This window comes from Cinclus cinclus, chromosome 3 (assembly GCF_963662255.1).
Source record: "Cinclus cinclus chromosome 3, bCinCin1.1, whole genome shotgun sequence".
In the NCBI taxonomy this organism is placed as follows: Eukaryota; Metazoa; Chordata; class Aves; order Passeriformes; family Cinclidae; genus Cinclus; species Cinclus cinclus.
This window is the reverse complement of record NC_085048.1, coordinates 24,882,388-24,906,454: the sequence shown is the minus strand read 5'-3', so window position 1 is coordinate 24,906,454 and position 24,067 is coordinate 24,882,388. Positions and strand designations below refer to the sequence as shown.

The following is a 24,067-nucleotide window of genomic DNA, read 5'->3' as shown; positions in this document are numbered from 1 at the left end:
GTGACTACTAGATAAAATTAGTAACTTTGCATTTAACTGAGAGAGAATGAATACAGCTCTGTGGGACTCAGCAATTTTTACTTACCTTATAGAACATTTGTTCTTTTACTTTAGGCAGAGTGAAGCCAGGGGTTGACATACTCAGCTCATGAGCCAATTCATTTTTCAGGTCTTCACCAATCTAAAATTAAGAAATTGTTTTAAAACTGTTAAAATACTTTAGGATATTTTTATTTTATTCACTTTTTTATTTTGTTAGCATGAGCGAAAATAGTACTTAACTTGTAATATTATCAGTTTAGTTGAAAAGTGAAAAAGAGCTACATGTTCAGCAATTGATCAGTATTAATTAAGCAGAAACCAGCAAAACACTAGGGTCAACAGTCTTAAGCATCCTTCCCTCTCAAGCAGAAGGCAGATTTTAATCTACAATAATTTTAAACATTATAAAGAACTGTAAAACACACTTCTTTGAAGGCAACTTCTCAAAAATAAAACTTGTGACAATCTCTGCTTGTCTCTAGATATGCATTAAAACAAAGCAAGATGAATAAATGGCAGTTAGTAAGGACTTAAACAACTTCATCACATTTTAACAAAAATAACAGTTTCAGTTAATTTTTAAATACAGATTTAACAAAACTATATCTAATCTTGTATTCTGGAATTTAACTTTCCTTTTTCTAAGGAGCAAGAACAATGGTATCTTCATTGTCTTCTAAGTGTTAGTGCTTTTGCAGTTCTTGAAACAAGTAAGTAAAGTAGCAATGCTCTAATTTAACAACTTGAAGTATTTTAAAATCATGTTACATTTCCTAATAAAAAACCTTATATAGTGCATATACATAAGTATACATCATAGAATATGCTGAATTGGAAGGGACACATCAGGATCTTTAAGCTCACCTCCTGGCCCTGCACAGGACTTGGGGTGAAGCAAACACTTCTTGAACTCTGTCAGGCTGGTGCTGTGACCACTGCCCTGGAGAGCCTGTTCCAGTGCCCAACCACCCTCTGGGTGAAGAACCTTTTTCTAATATTCAACCTACACCTTCCTTGGCACAACTTCAGGCCATTCCCTCAGGTCCTGTCACTGTCACCACAGAGAAGAGATCAGGGTCTGTCCCTCCTCTTCCCCTCACCAGAAGCTGGAACTGCAGTGAGGTCTCCCCTCAGTCTCCTCCAGGCTCAACAGACCCAGTGACCTCAGCTTCTCTTCACACAGCTTCTCCTCCAGACCTTTGATCATCCTCATGGCCTTCCTTTGGACACTCTCTAATAACTTTGTACCTTTCTTGTATTGTAGCACCCAAATCTGCACACATTTGCACAACAGGTCTTTGATTAAGCATAATGGGAATAGTCCCTGACTGAAAGGAATTAAAATGTTAAGGCAGGCAGAACACCTTCTCAAAACATAGACAGACAGAAGTTTCACCAAAGTATAACACATTGTGTGACAGTGCTCCCCATGAACTGGATGTGTGCTCCAACACCTGCAGTGAGCTGATACAAGGCTGCAGCCAAGGCAGGTTTTAGAGACTAGTCAGGAACTGTTGTGAGGAGCGACCAGAGTCAGGCACGTAACACTCAGAGTTATGGTGAATGCTCCACTTCATTATACAAGCTGTTGTCCTTTATAAAGTTCTGACATACGTGCATGCACTCCTGCACCTAATACTAACATTTATTGGCTACAAGTAACTGTTCACCTGCCGCGACTACCCTACTAATTGGTTACAGCATTTTAGGTTTATGTTCTTTCTTGCTCTTGTGATTAGCACATCCTGGCTTGCTTTCTCACTCTTGCCACCTGTTTATCTCTTATTCTCAGTCCAAGGTCAGCATGCCTTTGCTAGCACTAAAATAGCCCAATTTATCCCAACACTGCAAAGCAAGGTCTCCGCAGCCTCACTGGCCCAAAACTCCTCCCCAAGAAACCAAGCCCAGGCCATCACATGCAACAGATATGCAGACTCCAAATGCAAGATAAAGTCACCCAATGCCTTTCCTCTCTATGGGAAGGGATGTGCTTAAGCAGTTTTATTCTCTGAATGGAGCAGAATATCTCATTTGTTGACCAACACTGATATGAAGTTAAATGGGCATTTAAACAAAACTTTTTTCCTTCTCCATTGAAAAACCCAAGAAAACAAAACACTTCTCATGGAAGTCATAGGAAGGACAATTTATTTTCAAACTTGGACAAGTAGCTTAGTGAAAAACAGTGATTTGATACATGCATATGAAATAGCCAAGGCAGCAATGTCAAAAAGGCTTATGGCTACCCTGTCTGCATCTTGATGTAATCTGTAGCACCCTCTCAGGAAAAGAAGGTTCAAAAAATAATAATAAAAATGCCAGCAAGGCAGAAGAATGTGGCTTTGAAGAGAGAGGAAATACACAACAGCATTATATCTTTGAAAGTAAAAATGTAAAGCTCAGCAGCCTATAAAGAAAGCATTCTTCTTTAACAAAGTAGCTGTATCAAAACAATTAAATGTATTTCTGTAAATGAAACAAGGAAATACTTTCTATAAAATATTCTTATTAACAATCTTATTCTTGTTAGACTTTGAAAAATTCCTGCTTTTCAAACATGACACTGAAACTACACACAAATTTCACACAGTGGTATGAAAACTCCATTATTCCTTCCAGATGATCTATTTCTTGTCCAAGTAATTATAAATCTAAGTCACTGCATCAGCCTGCAAGCCTGCCCTTCACCTACCAGAGATCTAAGTTTTCATTTTAATTCCAAAATAGTGGCTTCCATTTTCAAATGTAACAGTTTCATGCATTCTTAGCAGAATTTCCTTAAGAGATGCTGTCCACCATGTAATTCCAAATCCTCACTGAACAAATAAAAACAGTACCACACATTGTATAGCAATGGTGGTTACAATTCCATTATTTCTCCCAGGATATTTTTCTAAAAATAACTCCATCAAACCAAGCCAAGGACAGAGTGGAGCTTTTTTACAGAGAGTTCAGAAACTGTTCTTTCTGTTCAGAGATAGAAAGGCCAGCAATACTGGGGGAAGAACAAGAAGAGAGAAAGACAAGGATTTCTTCATTATTTGTTCTTCCAAAACAAATTAGCTCAATTTCATCAGCAAAACTTTTTTCAATATTACACTTGATTTCAAGGGGGATTTATTCCAAATTTCACAAGTTGTATATATCCTTCCTTATTACTAATTTGACCATATCAATTTTGTACAGATGTAATGACAGTCATTTTAGATTTTCTTGCAGGTCACTAGCAAGCAATTTAACACTGTTGGGGTAAAAGTGATCCTGGTGAACCCTCACAAAAAAAAGGTTAATGGGCCATGACTAAAGATTTAGATAAGACTGTGGACAGTATGACCAAAAACAGTTTTATCAGAAATTATAATTCTTAAACAAACAGAAATATTATTGCAAAGCACTATTCATTATATAAATAAATATTCAAAAAGCTGTAACATAATATACTTCTTCCAGGCTCAAGTATCTTATAGGTTATACAAACATTCAGCAGCCCCACAAACACTTTGCTCCTTTCCTTTTCACCAAACTCACATTGCCTTCATGTTTTCAGCTAATAGAAAGTAAGAGAAAGAAGAAACAAGGATAATCCTAGCCCCTAACTAAAGCGGGGAAATTATTCCAGAACACATTCAAAAATAAAACTGGCTTCCCTAAAGACTGGAACATGAAAAATAACCCTCCATTGGCATGAATGATTTCACCAATTTCATGTCAAATTGACTGCAGGTACAATGCAAAGAAATACACCACTCATAGTCTAAAGTCAAACTCAAGCTTTCAGTTAGGCCATGCCTTTATCGCTGCATCCAGAGCATCATGAAACATGTATCCCAATTTTTCTTGGTTCACAGAAGCTAGATAATATTTTACTGTTGTTTTTGGAGCTTTAAATTATTTAAATAAGAGTACTACAGTTTGCATATTTAATAATTTCATCCTAAAAGAGCACCTGCAAAAACACATTCCAGTAATCATGAAAAAATTAGATACAATTAAATACAGCTTTTGGAATTCAAACGAAGATTGGAAAGATAAACAGGCTGCTAAATTCTGACAGAACTCAGTGATCTTTACCATATAAAACACTCTGTTGCTCAAAATATTCTATAAAAAAAAAAATATACAATTCTTCTGAGGGTCTCACCTGGTGATCATCTGACCTTCCATACGGAACTGATTAAACTCACCTCACAGAAAACAATTCACTAGTTTTGCCTTGTTCATTTATAGCCAGTTTAGTAAGCTGCTTATCACTATGTCAGACTTGGCTTTGCACAAGCAAAGAACACAGGAAAAGGATCTTCCCTTTTCAGCAACATGGGTCAGGTAGCATAGCTTGAAACAATTCAACCTTTCATTTTAAATTTCTGAGATTCAGGAAAATAGAAAAAGAGACGAAGGGAAAGAAGCAAATACTCAGGACAAGTTGCATTATTTCTAGTTTTCTTGTTTTCTATGTGCCATCTGTTCATTGACTTTTAAACACAGAACTGTCCTGGAAACACAAAGACACATAAATTTAGATTAAAATATGAATAATTTAATATGCAGGGCTTGGTTAAACAAACACAGACAGTGAGGCAATCCAAAAAACTTCAAAACAAATTTGATATCCCTACTCTGTTTTAATGAAGAGAAAGATGCATGCGTAGATTATACTGCTATATATGTGCAACTACTTGGTTTTACTGTTTCTAAGTCTCCCAGTAAGGAACAAGAACTCCATGCACAAGTCCTTTTCTTTTCCAAGGCTCATCTCAAGGTATTTATGTGCACAGGCCACCAGTGTCCTTAGAGAGTTAACTTCGTAAAATTTGTTTTTAGTCACAGAGCACCTGGTACTGAAGTGGCACAACACCCTTCCCAAAAACCAGTGGGGTCAATCTGTACTTTGCTAAATTGCAACTCTAGGCATGAAGCAGAAAAAATAATAATTTCCTAATCAATCCTCTCCATTGCCACACAACACGCTGCAAACTAAGCTAGCAGTAGAATAGAATGCTGAAGTATTAACCTAGATACCACTGAAGCTGAGAATATACATTTGAAGTGTAATCAGCCTGATAATGAATACTAGCTTGATTAGTAAAAAGGACACCATTCCCAGCTCTCCTACCAATTAAAAGGAGGAAGAGCCTTAAAGAAAACATTTCAGAGGCTCGTAAATCTGTCATTCACAAACATGATGATAATCAATTTCATTTTGGCCAAGCACAAATTAATTAAGAAGAAAATTTTATCTTCCAAAGTACTACAGCTTCATATTTTAGCTGAAGTTCGGCTCACCAGCATACCTAAAAATATAAAGGACAGCACCTGGAATTATCATCTATTCCATCAATTGAAACACTGGGCATTTTTTAGAGTCAAGAGTGGGCACAGAAAGAATATTTTATGATCTGCCTCACTATGCAGCTAATTCATGGTTACCACATAATCACAGAGAAACTCAGTGATACAGGTTCAGTCTCCTACATTCCTGACAAACATCTCCCTATATCCATTTAAAGGAAAGCTGAAGAAAACAATTACTACAGAACTACCTAGAAACACTACCACACACGTTAGTCACACGTGACTGAAGAGCTAACAGAAGACCCCTCTAATAAATACATCAATAAATTAATTTCATTTACAAATCAGGATAGTAACATCAGATGCAATTTTAAAGAAACTTGTTAACAAATGTTTCTCTAGATTCAATCACAGGATTAGCCAGGAAGAGTGTTTCAAAGTTGGCAGACCTTTTTCTGAAGCTTACATCCAAAACAGCAGCTAGTAAATTCTACTTGCAGAATAATTACATCTTGCAGAAACCATCTTATCAGCTTTTATGCTGCTGTAATAAGGAACAATATAAACATCTCCAAAGCTACTGCATTCAGTGCTAAGCAAAAAATAATTAATTTTTCAAACATTATTAACTTCCACCACTACAGAAGAACTTAATACCTTGATTATTGAAAAAAAAAATTATTCTTATACAACATGTAGGTATCATTTGTAAAAATACACTATTTATTTCTCAATTTTCTCTATTCTCATTCCCCAAAAGAATGTCTAAAATATTTATAGAAAAAAGGGGAGACACTTGAGGACACCCTTCTGCTTGTCTATACTAAGTTTCTTCCAAGAATCCAAAAATGCCAACTGCTAAGAGCTGAAAATCTACAAGGATGAGGTTAGGATTTGCTATTTTTTCACTTTTTCCAAGCCTTTAGACAAATGGCAGCCATGTATGACCTGGTCAATTATTGAGTGCTAGAGCACATTATCACACAAGTAGTGTGGGTGCCCTTTCCACTTCTTCTACCTTAAGCTGAAGAGCCTGGTGTACAAGATCCTATTTTCCAGTACATTTCTGGCACAGCTGCTATTTCAATTTTACTTTAGAAATCCAGAGTTGCAGCAGAACATCTGCCTCAGGATTCAGACTTTATTCTAAGTGTTGTCTAGCTGCTTTCAGCTAGATGAAGAGGAAGAATGTTTTTATTCATCGTATCTTTACCACAGCCTTTTCTGCAACTTTTATTTCAAAGCACGTAACTTTTTCAAAGCAGTTAAAGAATGTACTTCTTCCAAAAATATATATATATACACATATATATAGTACATATAGTACCTACATATATATATATAGTAACATATATAGTACCTAGTACAGGAGGATTCAGCCTTACAGTGGACTGTAAAGTTCCTATTTAACTCAAATGATGAAGTACACAAAGTCATTTAGTAAGAATCAGAGTCCCAGTGCTCTAAAGGCGCATAAGTAACTGCATATTTTGTGGTGTAGTTTGACTTTCCTTCCACAAATCAATTTTAAGCAATAAGAAAGACCTTCTAAGGGTCCATTTAGAGTTCTGCAGATAATTAGCATCTGCTTCTAATCAAACTGAGATGATTGCCAAATTAAAACTTTTAATTAGCATTTTGCATCATTTACAAACTTGTTCATTATGTGTATGAAGGTGAACAAGGACATCCCCAGTAGCTATATACTTTCTTTAATCACATCTATTACTCAATTCTACAATTTCATAGAATATCACCAGCACCATATGTGCAAATAAATAATGCAACTAGAATTACTGCAGCAAAATGCACCCGTTTTCTCCATAACTAATAACAAAGTAATGCTTACAAACCAAGGATCCATTAGAGAAGAGTAAATAAAGAGCCTCCATAAATTTCCCCAGTGCACAAAAAAAAAAAATAAAATGAAGCTTTATTTTAGAAGTAAGTGAGAGAATAATACCACTCATTTTAAGCTTAAATATTTTAATCAAACCTCATCCCCTCTACCCATTCCTCAAACAAAACGTTAGTTCACTAGAATACCCAGGCTGCCTGGCATCAACCCAATCACTTTCAGATGAGAACAGTCGCTACATTTTTAAAAGCACTAAGAGTATGTGTTCCACTGTCTTACTTAAACTCTAGCACTTAAAAAACCTACTCCTAAACTTTTCCACATAGAATTTTGTTTCTGTAGTGACTCTAAGCATGGAGTTAAATGACAGAATACATATTCTTAGCAGTAAGACACATTGCCCACTTAGGCATGTATCACTTGTGACCTTTGCTGTCCACTTAGCATCATTGGTTTTCGAGCGAAGGGACAAATACAAGATTTAAGTAGTGGAAAAGCAAGATATAATTCAGAACCATTTCCGTAGCAAATGAAAACCATAGCCTACTTGCAAAGTTATTGTCTTAGCTTGGCATAAGTTTCCACAGTAATATAAACTCCAGTTTCTACTTTTCCCCATCCTCTTTAGGAAAGGAAGATATATTTGATGCCTCTGAAATGAAAAGCCCTAAACCCTACCAGAACATTCTGGATTAAACACCTGGTCCAAAACAGGTAATTATATTCATAGCCCTTTAGTGGATAGACATGATATCGAGTATTCTTTCAAATGTATCTGTCCTTAATAGGGACACAAATTAGTGTCAAATTCTCATTAATCCCCATCTGACTTTAGGATCTTCTGTACCAAATAAAGGCAGCCATAAAGCATTTTTTCAAGAAGCTGAACTACGAATATTTATACAACTGCCCCACTACCAAGATAAATGTTTTTGAAGAAAGCATAATAGTAGTATCAGAAAGTCTCTCATAGAACCACTCTGATCATAAAAATGGAAATTAAAGAAGTTTAATTTCTACTGCTTAAAGCAGCTAAAAAAGCACTTCAACTGCATCAAAGAGCTACTGTGAAATAAAAATTTCAGCACTAACGCATTTTGCTCTTTCCATTTCATTTTGCAGTTCTTATTCCTTCCTCTCAAATGCCTGCAGATGCACTAAAGACCTTTAGCTCCCCCAACTGACTATTCCCATCTGCCATTCCTTCTCCATTACTATGATCCAAAGCATTTATTAAAATAATGTGCTTTATAACAGCATCTAAAAATTAGGACATCTGATTCTGCAATAACTGGCTGTTACCCAAAAAATAAGGCACCTAAACCAGAAGTTATTTAAAAGGTCATAATATTTTTTAAATTTCAAGAGGCTATTCAGGTGTAAGAAAGTTCAATTTAAGCATGATTTGTTTTTCAGCTCTCTGGAGTGAAAACAGCAACACAGATATATTCAAGATGAAATATACTACACTTAGAAGTTTCTTTCTTTTGCACAATGCAGAAAGGTAATAGTGAACAGAAGCATTGCAGAAACTATAAGTCCAATTATACAACATCCTTACACCACAGATTAAGATATCATCATGATTATTCATTTTCATTTCTTCTGGAAGCAACAAAGAAGTACTAACAGTCTGAAGATAGGGAAACCAGAACAGTCAAAATAATGACCAGAATAACACCAAAAAAATAAATTCAGAATTAAATTTTGTGTTCTACTCCACTCCATGTTCCAGTATGTAAGTTAAATTCCTAAAAAGGTACAACAACAAAGCAAAGCATCCAACAATACTGAAAACACAAGACAAGTAGCAATCCAGTCATGTCAAAAAAACCCAACTGTGTTAAGCCAATTTCACAGGCTTTATCCCAGTGCACAGACCTCAGAGACAATTAAAAAAAGCTGGTGTGTGTCAAACACCCTTGAAGTCACCAAAATGACACTTTCAAATGCACATGACCAAACAGTTCCACTTGATCTCCTATAACCTGGGTTCAAAACCATTCGGAAAACCCATGCATGGAAGAGAACTGAACTCAAAACAGAAATATGTCTTAAGCGAAATTCTACAATCAAAGTAAAATTTAATACTTCAGTTACTAACCTGTATATTAAAACAGATCACACACTAAAATGCCATGAGGCTGGGGGGCATTGCAAGAGCTTGAGAGAATGGGATCAGAGAAGAAAATCTGATCTAAAACTGAAAGCTGTAAAAATGGCAAAGGACACTCCCAGAAATTACAAAACACCACACAAAGGAAAGCTCAAAGAAGAAAAAAGAAAGTATAATGACAGATAGAAGGGAAACACAAAGAAAAGGAAAAAACAAACTAACTAACAGGGAAAAAAGCCCTACCTTTTTCAACTAGTGGATAGAACAAGAAATAGGTTAGGTTTGACATTATTTTTAGAAAGTATAATGCAAGTAAAGCAGCAGAATGATGACCACCACTGTGAGACTTCAATAAACAGATGCAGGGAACTTTACAAGCAAAGCTGTGACATTTTCACAGACAAGGCAAATGGAACTACTGTCATCTTAAAAATGCTGTTAAGAGCATTGAAGGGGAAAACAAAACAAAACAAAACGAAACAAAAAAACCCCCACATACAGCACTTTGAAAGTAACCACAGAACATTTTGTCCACCTGAGCAGAAGAGACCTTAAGACCATCCCCAGGGAGAGAAAGTGTGACTGGTTAAGGTGAACAGGTTTTTTGGCAAGTTTTCACAAGAACCAAGTGGAATGGACCCATAAGTTCATTAGATGCTTCAAATCAGCACAAGGTCTGTATCACAGACCTACAGCTGCAGATATTAAAAGGACAAATGTTCCATTTGACGTCTAAAAACAAGTGGCAGGTCTTGGAGACTTAAAATTATGCACGGCAAAGCAGACAAAAGGCTGAAACTCAGATTGAGGGCTTCAAAGGAAATATTTCTCACTATGCCAAGAACAGCATTGTAGTTGAAGCCCAAGTATCACTCACCTGTAAAACCATTTATTTTACATAATTCCTTCATATCCTGAACAACTTACTTTGAAATTAAAATATTTTCTCCAATTACTATAACATTTTAAATATTCACAAATTTCCCTTTAAATATCTTTAAATCTGTTACTGCCTTTTACTGCCAGAAACTGTCAGGCATCATTGATATAATTACTCATTTATAGTAAGATTTTAATATTTTAATCTGCTAAATTGATGTAAATCTCAACTGCACACCTGTGTTTGCATATTCTCTTTGATGGGCTCTGTCACCTTAAATGTCAGCATTTACTCCTCTTGAGTGCTGCTTAAGGATTTCCGATGCTCCCTACATGACTGACTTTGCACATAGATTATTTAATATGCCTTCAGGGCTGAAAATTACATGCCATACATAAAAAGCTTCCATATTTATCCAGCTGATGGGACTACTGTCTCAATCACCTTAATCTTTTTTTCTGAAATACCTTCAGAACCATTCCATTATTCTCCTTTTACTGAGATAGAACACTAATCAACATATCAGGGGAAATCTACTCTTAAAGCACAGATTTATTCTTGCTTTCCTTTTACCCTCACCCCTTTCTGACATTTTATTCAATGTACTCTACCTCTTGCTCATGCTAGCATAAATTGGTAGGCATAAACAATAATACTTCAGAGTACTGTAAAATTTTGAGCACCAAAGCAATGTTCCACTAGGCTGGGCAGCACCAGTCCAGGCATCTCCCACGCTTGTCAGAGAAGAGGTTAAAGAGGCCAAAGCTATTCCTACAAGTGATTGAAATGCAATCTACATGTTAGTACTTCAAAAAAGTATCTCAAATACAAACTCAAATCAAGCTTCATTTTTTCTTCCCCAAGAAATCCAGGTCCCAGAGGCTTCTTACAGAATACTAAAGATGGACTAACTTAATCCAGTGCCAGCTTTGCAAAAACTTTCTAGGGAAGAACTTACAGAACCTTCACTTTTCCATGACTGTGACAACATATATTAAATGTAGGGAGTCATATTTTCACAAACATAATAAAAATTTTGAATTGTAATAATCCTATGCATATTCAGACATATTCATCATACTGAAGCCATCATGTTTAGCTTGAGTATCACAAAGTTTACAGCCTTCCTTTTTCAAGTGAAGGGCATCTTTATAATCAGCCAAAACACCTCAGAGCAGGCATTTACTAGCTGCAATAAACACTGTGCCACATACTTTGATCCATCAACAATACAAATGTCAGCCACTAGACATAAGAAATCCTATTAAAAATTTAAAATATTAGTTTCTCCTTAAATTCCATTTCTGTTTTTAATTATAGAAAGCTCTTGCTCTTAAATTAAAAATTTCTTAAACCATGAGATGAGAACTACTATCATATCAAACTCTCTACAGCTGACCATCATACAAAATAAAAGCTTTGGAAATCTGGTAATTTTTTCTTCTAGTTGTTAGAAACAACAGTCTTTACAAAATTTGGTAATTGAGATATTTTTAGTAACTATTCAAAGATCTTAAATACAGAAAGATCTTAACAACTTCTTAAGTATTATCCGTTAGTGGGATTGACAATTTCTTGATTCTATAAAGCAATAATTCTCAATCCTTAATACATAAAATATCAGAAATTAGTCTGCAAAACATATATGCAAATATCATTTTCCCATGCACGTAAGCAAATAAAAAAAGGTGAGAGGTGACAGTTACTGAATTCTCAATTTTAGGTTCACTTTGTTGGTGCTCTAAATGATGACAACTGTGACAAAACTGTACAATACAATCCATTTATTCCTCCTCCCCACAAAAGAGTTGACCAGTTCTTTTAATAAATACTGATAATCACTTTTACAGTGGTTTTTAAAATTGTTAACACTGCTAATATGCCAGACTACGCCAAGGTCAAGCTTTAGCAGCTCTGCCCTTTCTCAGATTACAGCTCTGAAACCAGAACCATTATCTGTAAAATGCAAGGCACCTCTTTTCTCTTTAAAGAAATTTAACTAAGAGTTTCTTAGTGCATCATAAGCAATTGGAAGCTCCATAATAGAATTTCTATCCATTTACCCATATAGAAAATGGACTGTAGCATCAGAACTTACTTCCTTTTTCTGAAGGCCATCTGTTTTTCAGGAAGAGCACAAAGTCTGATTTCTGTCTTGTTTTATGCATAATAAGGCATGAAAACATTTTAAGTTCTAACAGGGAAGCATGAGGAGAATAGTTCATCCTAATTTCCTTTTCAAAGGAAAGTTGTTCCTTACAAATAGAACATTGAGAAAAAGAATACTGCATTTAGAGTGGTCTTACTCTTGTAGTGGCCTCTACATAGCTCCATAGCACTTAAGACCTGTTTCAAATAGACATGGAATTCATTAGTAATATTCAAATGTTTTATATATGATAGTGTAAGGAAAGATGAGTTTTGCCTAAATTCCCACAAGAATTGGAAGCAGGGGGTGAAAGCAGAAGCAGGGAAATAGATTTTCAATGAAATTATGCTTTTTTGCCTCAACAGGAGTAAGAAAGTAATACCTTGTTAATCTTTCTGACACATTGAAGGCACATTCAGTAGCACAGAACCAAGCCACACTCCTAGCTATTTCCAGCAACCTGTAAATATTAATTTATTCTTACAAGCCCAAATGCTGAAACTATGACAGGAGAATATGAGGCTGGGGAATAAGCAACAAAAATACAGCTCCACAAACATACCTTTCACTGAAAGGTCTGCAGAACCAGGGAATGGCATTTCTAATAGTTTCACAAAGACACAAGAAAGCCTCTGTTGGTCTTAACACTTCACAAATCCTATTTGACCAACATGCACTGACGCCAGATATTTCAGTCCAGCAACATATAATGTACATCAGCCACATATCTTAAAATATTTTCAAGTTATTCTAGTAAGCAGTTCTTTTAATAAGCAGTAATTCTAATAATTTTAAGTGAAAGTTGAGCGATGATTACATGTTAATTTTTATTCACTCATGTTTACAATGAGAACTACAGGCAAAGTTGGAGTTTCCCAACGAAACACTTCATAGCTGCAGTGCAAAATACTGTTAAAATCATTAATGCAGACACTCCAATAGACATTTCCCTTTAATCCACTCAGACAAATAAAACAGTCTATAACAGCAGGCACTCTTTTTTACCAACCCTTAAAAAACAACAGTTGTTTGTCTAAACAAATTTTGCAATTTCAAGGTTTTTCATCAAAAGAAATAGAATGAGTTTAAGTCAAAAGGCAAAGTTTTGAATCTAAGTTTTAATGAGAAAACAACAACTGTGGAATAAGAGCATTTACAGAATTTTGGACAACTTATATTCTGCATTCTCCATAGCACATATTTAATGGACAAAATCAAATGGTCTATTAAAACATGTACATGTATGTATAAAGTCTAAGTTACAGTGAAACCTATTTAATTGTACATCATTTATCTTAGAACTATACATGAATCCTTAACCACAATTTGTAGCTACTGTATTTAACACCAGCCGCTAATTTTGTCTTATTTAAGCTAAATCAGTCTTGGTTACACACCTATATACTCATATCATATGCACAAACAAGAAGAGTTGAAATGGCTTTTAGCACACACAAACATGTAACCAGATGTGCCCATGGAGACAATAACACAAAGCTACATTTCTGAGCAATCCATACAGGATTTTCATACTTAGATTATTCAATTTTAAGTACATCCTCAACAGTTATCATAAGCATTCACTGAATGCACTTATTTTTCATTTCCACATAGTTTTCCAGATGTCAGTGTTCACAAATGGAACACTGTACAAAGTCCCCAAGCCACTGCAGTTTGCTGCTGTTTCTATAGCAAGAAGCCACATCTTAAAAGTAGTTAGTAGCTTGCAAAGGTTCTAGAGCAAAGTTTATGAATAAAAACATATTTTGACCACAATTACTTTTCAATTTAAGTCAATAATGTGATGAGAACAGACTGCATATACAATTCACATAAGAAGACTCAAACACAGCAATTGCTTTTCCTATTACTGAAACATTACAGGTTAACTATCACTCAATTCACCAAGAAAACAAGGTAATTTTAACATCAGTGTTATTTGGCCCAGACGGCCCGATAAGGCAGATAAGACCTTATCTGAAAAACACAAACTAGGGACCCAATAGGAAGCATCCCAGAGTCTGGAGATACTTGGATGATGTAGTTGCCAAGCTGCTCCCTATGATATTTGAAAAGTCATGGCAGTCAGAAATCCCAGGTGAACAGAAAAAGGTAAACATTTTACCTATCTTTAAAAAGCTTAGAGAAAACCCTGTGAACTATCAACCAGTCAGGCTCACCTCCGTGCCTGAAAATCATGGAACAGATCCTCCTAGAAGCTGTGGTAAGGCATATGGATAACAGGAAGGTGATTTGGGACAGCCAGGATGGCTTCACCAAGGGCAAGTCCTGCCTGACCTAACTAGTGGCCTTCTATGATGAAGTGACTACAAAGCAGAGAAGGGAGGGGCTACAGATGACATTTATCTGCATTTCTGTAAAGCTTTCCCACAACATCCTTCTCTCCAAACTGGAGAATGGGAGAACCAATCGATGGATAAGGAATTGGCTGGACATCTACATTCAAAGAGTAGCAGTCAACTGCTTGGAGTCCTGATGGACATGAGTGACAAGTGGTGTCTCTCAGGAGTCTGTACTGGGAGCAGAGTTATTTAATATCTTCACTAAGGGCAGAGGCAAAGGGACTGAATGCACCCTCAGCAGGTCTGCAGGTGACACTCAGCTGAGTGGTGCTGTTGACACACCTGAAGGACAGGATGGCATCCAGAGGGACCTGGACAAGCTCGAGAAGTGGCCCAGGAGAATCTCATGCAATTTAACAAGTGCAAGGTTCTGCACGTGGGCCAGGGCAATCCCTGGTATCAATCCAGGCTGGGGGATGAGCAGATGGAGAGCAGCCCTGCCCAGAAGGACTTGGGAGTGCTGGTGGATGAGAGGCTGGACATGAACCAGCCTTGTGACCTCATAGCCCAGAAATCCAACTGTATCCTGGGCTGCATCAAAAGCAGAGTGGCCAGTGAGAGGAGTGATGGGATTGATGGCCATAAACTAAAACACAGGAAATTTCAACTAAACATGAGGAAGAATTCTTAATGCTGAGGGCTGCAGACCACTGGAACAGGCTGCCCAGGGAGGTTGTGGAGTCTCCCTCTCTGGAGACATTCAAAACTCACCTGGACATATCCCTGTGTAACGTGCTCTAGGTGACTCTGCCTTGGCAGGGTGATTGGACTGGATGATTTCCAGAGGTGCCTTCCAACCCTAACAGTTATGTGATCCTGCTCTGGTGACACCCCATCTGCAGTGCTGCATCCAGCTCTGGAGCCCTCAGCACAGGAGGGACACTGAACTGTTGGAGTGAGCCCAGAGGAGGGACACCAAGATGATCAGAGGGACAGAACATCTCTTGTATCAGGAAAGGCTGGGAGAACTGGAATTGTTCAGCCTGGAAAAGAGAAGGCTTTGGGGTGACCTAATTGTGGCCTTCCAGTACTTGAAGGGAGCCTACAAGATGGAAAGGGACTTTTCACAAGGGCCATGTGGTGACAGGACAAGGGTGAATGGCTTCAAACTGAAGGAGAGTAGGTTTAGGTTAGAAGTAAGTTTAGACTAGGAAAAACTCTTTACTGTGATAGCAGTAATGTCCAGAATAGTCTTCCCAGAGGAGTCATGGATGTCCCATCGCTGGAAGTGTTCAAGGCAAGGTTGGATGGGACTCTGAGCAACCTGGTCCACTAGAAAGTGTCCCTGTCCACAGCAGAGAGTTGGAACTAGATGATATTTAAGGTCCCTTCCAACCCAAACCATTCTATGTCCTATGATCTAATCCACCTAAAATTTTGATTCAAAAATACTTATCAGTTTTAGTAAACGTTGTTAACTTACCTATGTAATTATAGATTTTTCAGTTGTGTTTGTAGACTGAAACAGACTAAGCTTCTCTTGTTATAGCACAAAATTATATCATTTAATCCTCACACATACTATTCCCAAGTTTAGAAGTTCTGTGTAGTTAGGATTTTTAAAACCATAACTGCACTTTATTTTTTAAACACAATTGCTAAAACTATCTTAATGAGAATTTTAAAAAACAACAGACATGTGCAACATAAATACAGAAAGTAATATACTTACAGCTTCAAATGACAAGTTCACATGTTCCAAGAATTTCTGCATTAAACTTTCAGTTAGTTCATTGAAGCGATATCGGAAGAGATCCATTTCTTGTTGAAGAAACCAACGCCTGAGATCCTCACTGCAAAAAAAGAAATTACAAAAAAAAAAACATTTTCTGAACATACATTATGTCTTTGCTTGAAAACTAGACTGCAAATCTAGTGAACACAACAGTAATACTGACTTGGGCATGTGACTCACACACTGAGAACCCTGGAAGTGAAGGCAGGAAACCTTCAGTAATGAACACTTAATCAGAAAAGACTTGTGCAATGACAATACTTTTTACTTGTTTTTGGATAAAAATACTCAATTGTAGGTAACACTCTCCCTTGGTATTTAAAGGACAGTGTTTTTCTACAACATGGCACAATATTTCTTCATTGTACAATTAACATCACGATTAATGTGATGAGGCAAAGCTATTTTGAAGACTACTTCTTTTAATTCTCACTTTTGGTGTACCTCCAGCGGAAGAAATATGCATGTATCTCAGAAAACATGACAATAATGCACTCTGTTCTAGGCAACAAATAGCCTAGAAACAGGCAAAAGGAAAATATAGGGCAATGAAATTAGGTGAGGAACAAAAATAGACCATCTAACTGTTGACAAAAGAGAAAAAGGAGTTTAGCAACTCCAGGCAAGCAAGTAGAAGAACAAACAGAACAGGGACAGGAGTCACAAGACAAAATAAAACAACACTGAAGCAACTCCAAGTACTCACTGAACTCTTCACATCCTAGTGCTCAGATTCCTAGGCAACAGCACATTACTCAAAGCTACAAGAAGTAGGTACCAGAGTGCCAGTAACAAAAGCCACTCCACATGTTCAAGCGCAGAATGCAGATGATGCTGTACCTCACTACCACAGGGCACTCTCCTAAATTGTCCTCTGAGAGCTACACTGAAATATGGGTTGAAGCAAAGTAGTTATTACATAAAACAGCCAAACAGAAAGGCTGTTAAGGTGCTTCATAAGATTATAATCCTGTGGACAGTCTCAGTGCTTTGGATGTAATAACAATCAGTGGAACTTCAATGGAATTTAATGTTTTAATTACTGATCTGTTGCAGTTCTTCTGTGGCCATCTTGGACTGTAGTTAAATCCTGGGATGTGATGATTTTTTGTTTTCCTTGATTTACACTGCATTTGTTTTTCTATCAGGGAAACCAAACAAAACAACACCACCACACACACACACATAAAAAACAAACCACAAACACAATTATATATAATTGCTTTGGAGACCAGCCAGTCTGTTGTTCCTTTCCTTCAGCAAAGTAGATCAGAGGCTGTAATCCCACCGACCCATTTAAGTTACCATAACAAGAAAATACTACTTTATCTCTAATACACACACCTATGTGGATTCTTCCTACAGCTGACAAAATAGCTGAAAAGCTTACTTCACACTACTGTATATGCCCAGCAAAAACTTTTAAATTGACTTTCCTAGGATCATCATCATTACGGTGTTATTTACATCACTTCTAAAGCCAAGCCATATTTTATACTCATTATTCACATGAAAAAAAAATGTTTTTTTCCATTTTTTCCTCAAACTCATATCCCATCTCAAACCCCGACTGAGTAATAATACTTATTATCAAAGCCCCAAGCTTAACTAAAAGCAACACCACTGTCATTAGATAACTAACCAAACTGCAGCTGAAGCTGAGGGAGTTGCAGGTGATTGAAGTGTAGATGTTAAGAGTATCTCCTCATTTTTTGCCACTTAACTTTCTGGAGTGCAGATTACTCAATAACCAGTTTAATGTAATAAACCAGTTTATACCATATATATAATATATATTTTTATACACCATATATATTATATAATATATGTAATATCTTACATGTAATATAATATATTGTATATATATATAAAATAAACCAGTTTAATAACTGGTTTAAACCAGTTCATAGATTCCCAACTATAAAAAATAAAAAAATATAAAAACCAGTCTCCTTCATAGAGGGTACACCACTTGAGAGGCTGGGGCTGGAATAGAAATACTCTTCACCCCACAGAGGGGTAGGAAAAATCAGCATACTTGTTAGGAAGCATGAAGACAGAAGTACTTTAGGAAAGGCATGCAAATGCTTGTAAATCTGGAATTTAAGACTCACATTCTACAATTAACACAAGAGTTCCAACAACTTAACAGTGATTTATGAAAACTCTGGGCACGGGTCAGATCACTGCTTTACAAGGCAGCCAACACCAAAGCATTACTCAGAGTTTTAGATTTAAAGACTAGACAGCAAGGGGAACATGGGTACAGGTAACACACAACAGGAAATGCCACTCAACATGAAAAGGCAGCAATTTTAGCAGAGAAGTCTAGTTTACCATATAGAAAAAATGTCAGGAAGTAGTGAACAGGCCTTGCTAAGTTTGAAATAGAATTTATGTCCTTGTTATGTGACAGACACAAATCAAGCAAAAAAAAAAAAAAAAACCAAAACAAAAAAAAAAAAAAAAAAAACTTTCAAAAGGCACAAAAGTACATTTGAAAATTTCCTGGATAAAAGAGTTTTGCTGTCAAGAGCAGAGACAAAATTTATTTCTTCCATCTGAAGAAAGTGAAATTTATGCTCCTGTGACTGTCAAGGTTCTTCTTAGCTGATTTCCTGAAGTGATAAGGGATGCCATAAACAAAAGCAAAAATGCACACCCCTGTCCACATACAAACAAAGTTATCTTTACTTCTACAACTGCCATGAAACCAAATGAAACAAGATCATTCTATTTCCTGGTACTGTGTGATCTAAGTGACATTAGAAGATGTGTGAAAGAAGGATATGGATGCGACTGTTCTCTTGAGACTGTAAATACCCTATCATACAGGAATAAGCTTTAAAATCTTGGGTTTCAGAAGGCAGAAGAAGTAAAGTCAAGAGATGATGACTACCTTACAAATTTAACTGACCAGAATGGTGGAGCTGGTCACTTCAGATCACATGAAAACCAAATCCAAACAATCCAATTTACAAGGGAGGACTGATAAAGACTAGAAAAGAAAAATTAATATAAACTTTTACCCCTGGATGGCACTGTTGGCCAGCTAGAAACTGAAAAAGCACTATCACAGGAAAATATAAACACAGGCACACACAGTTGCCTCAAGAACTGAATCCAACCTATTTTGCAGTTATGCCTATTTAAGTGCACTTTTTCAATCATTCCTACCTTAACAACTTTCTTCAATTAACCTAATGATCTGTGCCAAGCTTATTTTTCTAACCTAGTATGATAAAAAGCTTAAAGTACAGTATATTCCATTTGCCTTCCAATTTTATCTTCTGAGAACTTGCCAGTTGTAGATGATAGAAATATCTCCAAAGTAGCTGCTTTCCAAGAGAGAATAGAGAACACTGGGTACAGGCTCACCTCATAGTTCTTAGAAAGCTATTTTCCACATTATTAGTAATCACTAAATCTAGCTTTTCAAAGTAACTTGAAACTGATTAAAAGCTGCTTTATCAAAATGCAGCAAGTACATATAAATGGGAACACAAAATGGGACCTGCAAGTTTTCTAAAGGGTGTCCCAGAGCTCTATCCAAAACCCCTCCTCCCTCTAAAGATGATTTTTCCCCCGACATAACAAAGCCAGGCTCTTTCCTGCTGATTCTGTGGCCCAAAATAGCTTGTATTCATTTCTACAGAGGTTCACTGTCAACAAGCTGCCTACTTCTGCCCTGCCTATAGTCTAATTCTTAAGATACTTCCCTGAAATACAGGGTTTGAACAGCATCTCCAATTTATTTACTAAGCAAGAACTTCAGTCAAATTCTCACTTTCCACAAGAGTAGAATTTTCATCAACTACCAAAACCCTCAAAGCATCTCCCATAAAAAAGAGTAAGGGTCTAAATCTAAATAATAACTAAATGTTTAAAGTAAAGTTTTGACTTTGGAATTAAGCCAAACTGATTATTCAAAATACCACTAATACAAACCACTACATTTTAAGGGGCCTATTAGACCCAGGCTTGAGGGGAGTTATGGTAAACTTACAATATACAGCTAAGACAATATATTGTCTTGTGAAAATCAGCAGGATTAGTATGATTAGGGAATTTATAAAACACAACAAACATGGGCAGTAGAAAGAAGGCAGCATTACACTTGCTATTTGCAATCACAAATTGTACCTGTAGAATACAGAAAGGATTTCAGTTGCAAGTCCGTTATTCAATCTGCTCCCTTCTTTCAGGATTTTGAGCTACACTATCAGAGTCACTGCAGTGAAGGTTGGTATTGATCCACATCCACAACCTGTTCCTCACTGTACATGCATCATGGATCTAGCAGGGTCATTGATCACACACACAGACAAACTGTCTTCACCACAGCCCAGATGTCTTTTGAAAGGACAACAGAATGGGACATGAATGATCTGGAAGACTTCATGGTGTTTAAAAGTCACCCAGAGCCTATCGTGCTGAGGTTTCATCCATAAGAAGGCAAGCTTTTGAGGCCTTTGCTACTTCCTACTCTGTTCAGATGTTCTACAGCAGGAATCCACAGCTATTTCAAAGAAAAGACCCATCCATTCCAGCTCCATATCCTGGCTTAGACCACAATTCCTCCTACTCACCTTCCGTTTTTTCTAACGGATCTGTATCCATAGCAGCACGTCAGTCATGTCAGCTATCACAGTATCATAACATGCATTCTATCACAGTCAATCAAAATGAACTGTATTGCAGCCTTAGGTACAATCGAATTAAAAGTTCAACACATTTCATATCTGACAGTTTTATTTCTAAGAAGACTGCAGTGATGAGAAGTAAAGAGTTCAGACAAATGTGCAACAGAAGTACTTGCAGACATGAAGCACTGGCAACCTCTACTTTCATCCAAAATCTACAGGGGAAACAAAGAGACTGTGTCTGACAGGATCAACTTTTTGCTTGAAATTTCACGTAACAAAAAAACTGCAGTGCAACCAGTCACAGCAATGAATATGGACAAAAAAACAGAAGCAGTAGATGAAACCTCAAACTCAGATGGTATTTTTAGTCAGTCAGAAATAGTGCTCTCTATACAGTAAAATAAAGCCTATTTATAGTCAGGTCTTTGGTCAGTTATAAACAATTAGCATATACAGAAGTTAAACTATGTTATCCATCACTACAAATGCCTGACAAACCGTTAATACTGATGTGCTTTCATTTAAAAAAAAAGCTATCAAGACACTCAAATCAATTGTATGTGCTTAAAAGCCAAAAGTCTGTAAATTTTTTAGTCATTACAAAATCCAGACATTAATTGATTCCACACAGATTAAATCAGATTCCTTGAAAAAAAATCCTTTTGAGCCTACCTCTTTATTTAGTAGCCATGCAACTCTAAAGTATAGCTATTAGATTAACTCTGTAATGTCTGTAATAAAGCACTGCAGTATCTGCACACATTTAAAATTAGTAATAAGAGTACAGCATAATCCAAAAGGTACTTACGACTGGCAGTAGGCAAGGCGTAGTATGAAATGAGAGATATGATCTTTTCTTCTTGCCTCATAATCATCCTCAGCCAAAGCCTATAGAACATATTATTTCAGAAAAGTAATCTCTCCCAGATTAAAAATTCACAAGCAATTTACTGATGTTGTTCAACAGTGTATTAACAGTCATCTTTTAGACACTAAATGCCAACTTACTGAAGGGGGTTACCCTAAATAAAAAAATATATACCTTCAAAGAAAAACAACGCTTCTGACAAAATGACAGAACTGCAGTTTTAGAAACAGCATTTCATCACCTCTACTTTTATTTGTTATTCTTGAATGGTATAAAGAAAATAAAGTGCAAGAGAGTTCCGTGCCTTGATATTTACTTACCCTGTAGGGAAATTTCAGTTTCCGGAGCTCAGCCTCTAGTTTAGCTTTGTATACATCAGTACCTCTTACATGGCTCACACCAAGATTTTCAATTACTTTAAGCACTGGGCAGAAAAAGAAGAGGCCCATGTTAGAGACAACATGCTGAAATCAAACTAAATGCATGACAGCTTGGGAAAGACACAAACTGGGATAAGGCCACAGGAATTGCTTTTAGTAGTATGAGGAGCAAAAGGGTGAGAAATATAAAGGATGAAGTGTGGCCCATGAGTCCTGAACAGCTGGCCCAATTCTGGGATCCACACTGTCAACAAGGAAAGGGAAACAGCTAACTCGGATAGATCCGGCTCAGAACATCGGTCTCAGCTCGAAGGGAAACTCGTATCCTGCAGTTTCCAGGACAAGCCCTGGCTGCCAAACACAGCTACCTGAAACGCACTACAGGGACATCAAACGTAGCACAACATCAATAGAATGTGAAACGTGCTCGTAAAACCCCCCCGTGTAAACCAGAACTACAGAGCCCCGACAGCTACGATAAACGCTCACTGTGAAATCTGTCCCAGCTCTCCGAAAAGCCCAAAGCAATGCGTTTCCTTTACCGGGAGCTGGTGGCAGCACGAGCAGCCAGCCCAGCTCCCGGTGATGTCAGAGCAGAGCATCCAGGCCTGCCAGAAATACACACAGCCGTGACAGGAAGGATTCAAAGCACCGAGGGAGGGAAGGGACGGGAGGAAGGTGGAAGAGGAGAGAGGGAGAGAGGGAGAGAGGGAGAGAGGGAGAGAGGGAGAGAGGGAGAGAGGGAGAGAGGGAGAGAGGGAGAGAGGGAGAGAGGGAGAGAGGGAGAGAGGGAGAGAGGGAGAGAGGGAGAGAGGGAGACGCTACTCACGCTTCAGGCGGTCGACGGCGAAGCTCTCAAACTCCACCAGGGAGATGCTTTCCACGGGGGGCTCCAGGTAAAACTGCAAGCTGTGAGGGTACTGCTCCCGCCGGTCTCCAGCCAGCCGCGCATGCTTCAGCCTCGCCCGGCTGGAGAACTCCATTTCCCTTGCCCCGGGACCGCCTCTGGCTGTGGCCGGTCACGACCGCCCGAGCCCCGCTCCCGCCGCACCGCCCGACGCGACCCAGCGGAACCCGCCCGGCCCAGCGCCCCGGCTTCCCGCGCTCTACCGGCCCCGCCCACTTCCGCACATGGCCACGCCTCCTGTGCTGCCATTGGCTCCTGCTGTGATGTGGGCGGAGACATGTTGGCTGGGGCCAACACCCGGCATGGCGGTACGGGCACGGGCAAGTGCCCACAACCAGCATGGCGGTCCCGGCACGGGCAAGTGCCCACAACCGGCATGGCGGGCCGGGCACGGGCAAGTGCCCACAACCGGCATGGCGGTCCCGGCACGGGCAGGTGCGCACACCCGGCACGGCGGTCCCGGCTCGAGGCGGGAGATGTTGGCAGGTGTCCGTACCTGGCACGGCCGCTTCCGCCAGTGACACGTTCTCCCCGTTCTATAATTTTATAATGTTGTCACTTTTCCAAGAGAACCGCAGGATTTGCTACTTTTGCCGCTGCGTTGGCCATTTTTCTGCAGCTGAGTTACGTTTTACGCCCCTGCCACAAAATACCACTTACACGCTAATTTCCCCCTCCCCGAAAAGTCGGGTAACGATCTTGCAAGAAGTTCCCAATGTAAAAGGGTGGGAAATCAGAACAGGTATGCAGTTTGTGCCAACAAACTGAGGAAGATCAGTAGTTTAGGCTGGGAAGTTCTTAAGAGCAAGAGAGAGAGGATCATGGATCGGG

The 24,067-nt window shown here is 38.0% G+C and overlaps 1 protein-coding gene across 1 annotated transcript in view; it reads right to left on the bottom strand.

Moving 5' to 3' along the window:
• The window catches only part of PRIM2 (DNA primase subunit 2), a 94,270-nt gene extending 70,958 nt beyond the window's left edge, over positions 1-23,312 (bottom strand). Inside the window, exons 1-5 of the mRNA XM_062488562.1 lie at positions 23,159-23,312; positions 22,270-22,373; positions 21,890-21,969; positions 16,373-16,493; positions 86-181 (exon numbers count right to left, since the gene is read on the bottom strand). Of these exons, the coding sequence (XP_062344546.1) occupies positions 86-181; positions 16,373-16,493; positions 21,890-21,969; positions 22,270-22,373; positions 23,159-23,312 (555 nt within the window). The remainder of the gene's footprint in view (positions 1-85; positions 182-16,372; positions 16,494-21,889; positions 21,970-22,269; positions 22,374-23,158) is intronic.
• Between the last annotated feature and the right edge of the window lie 755 nt (positions 23,313-24,067).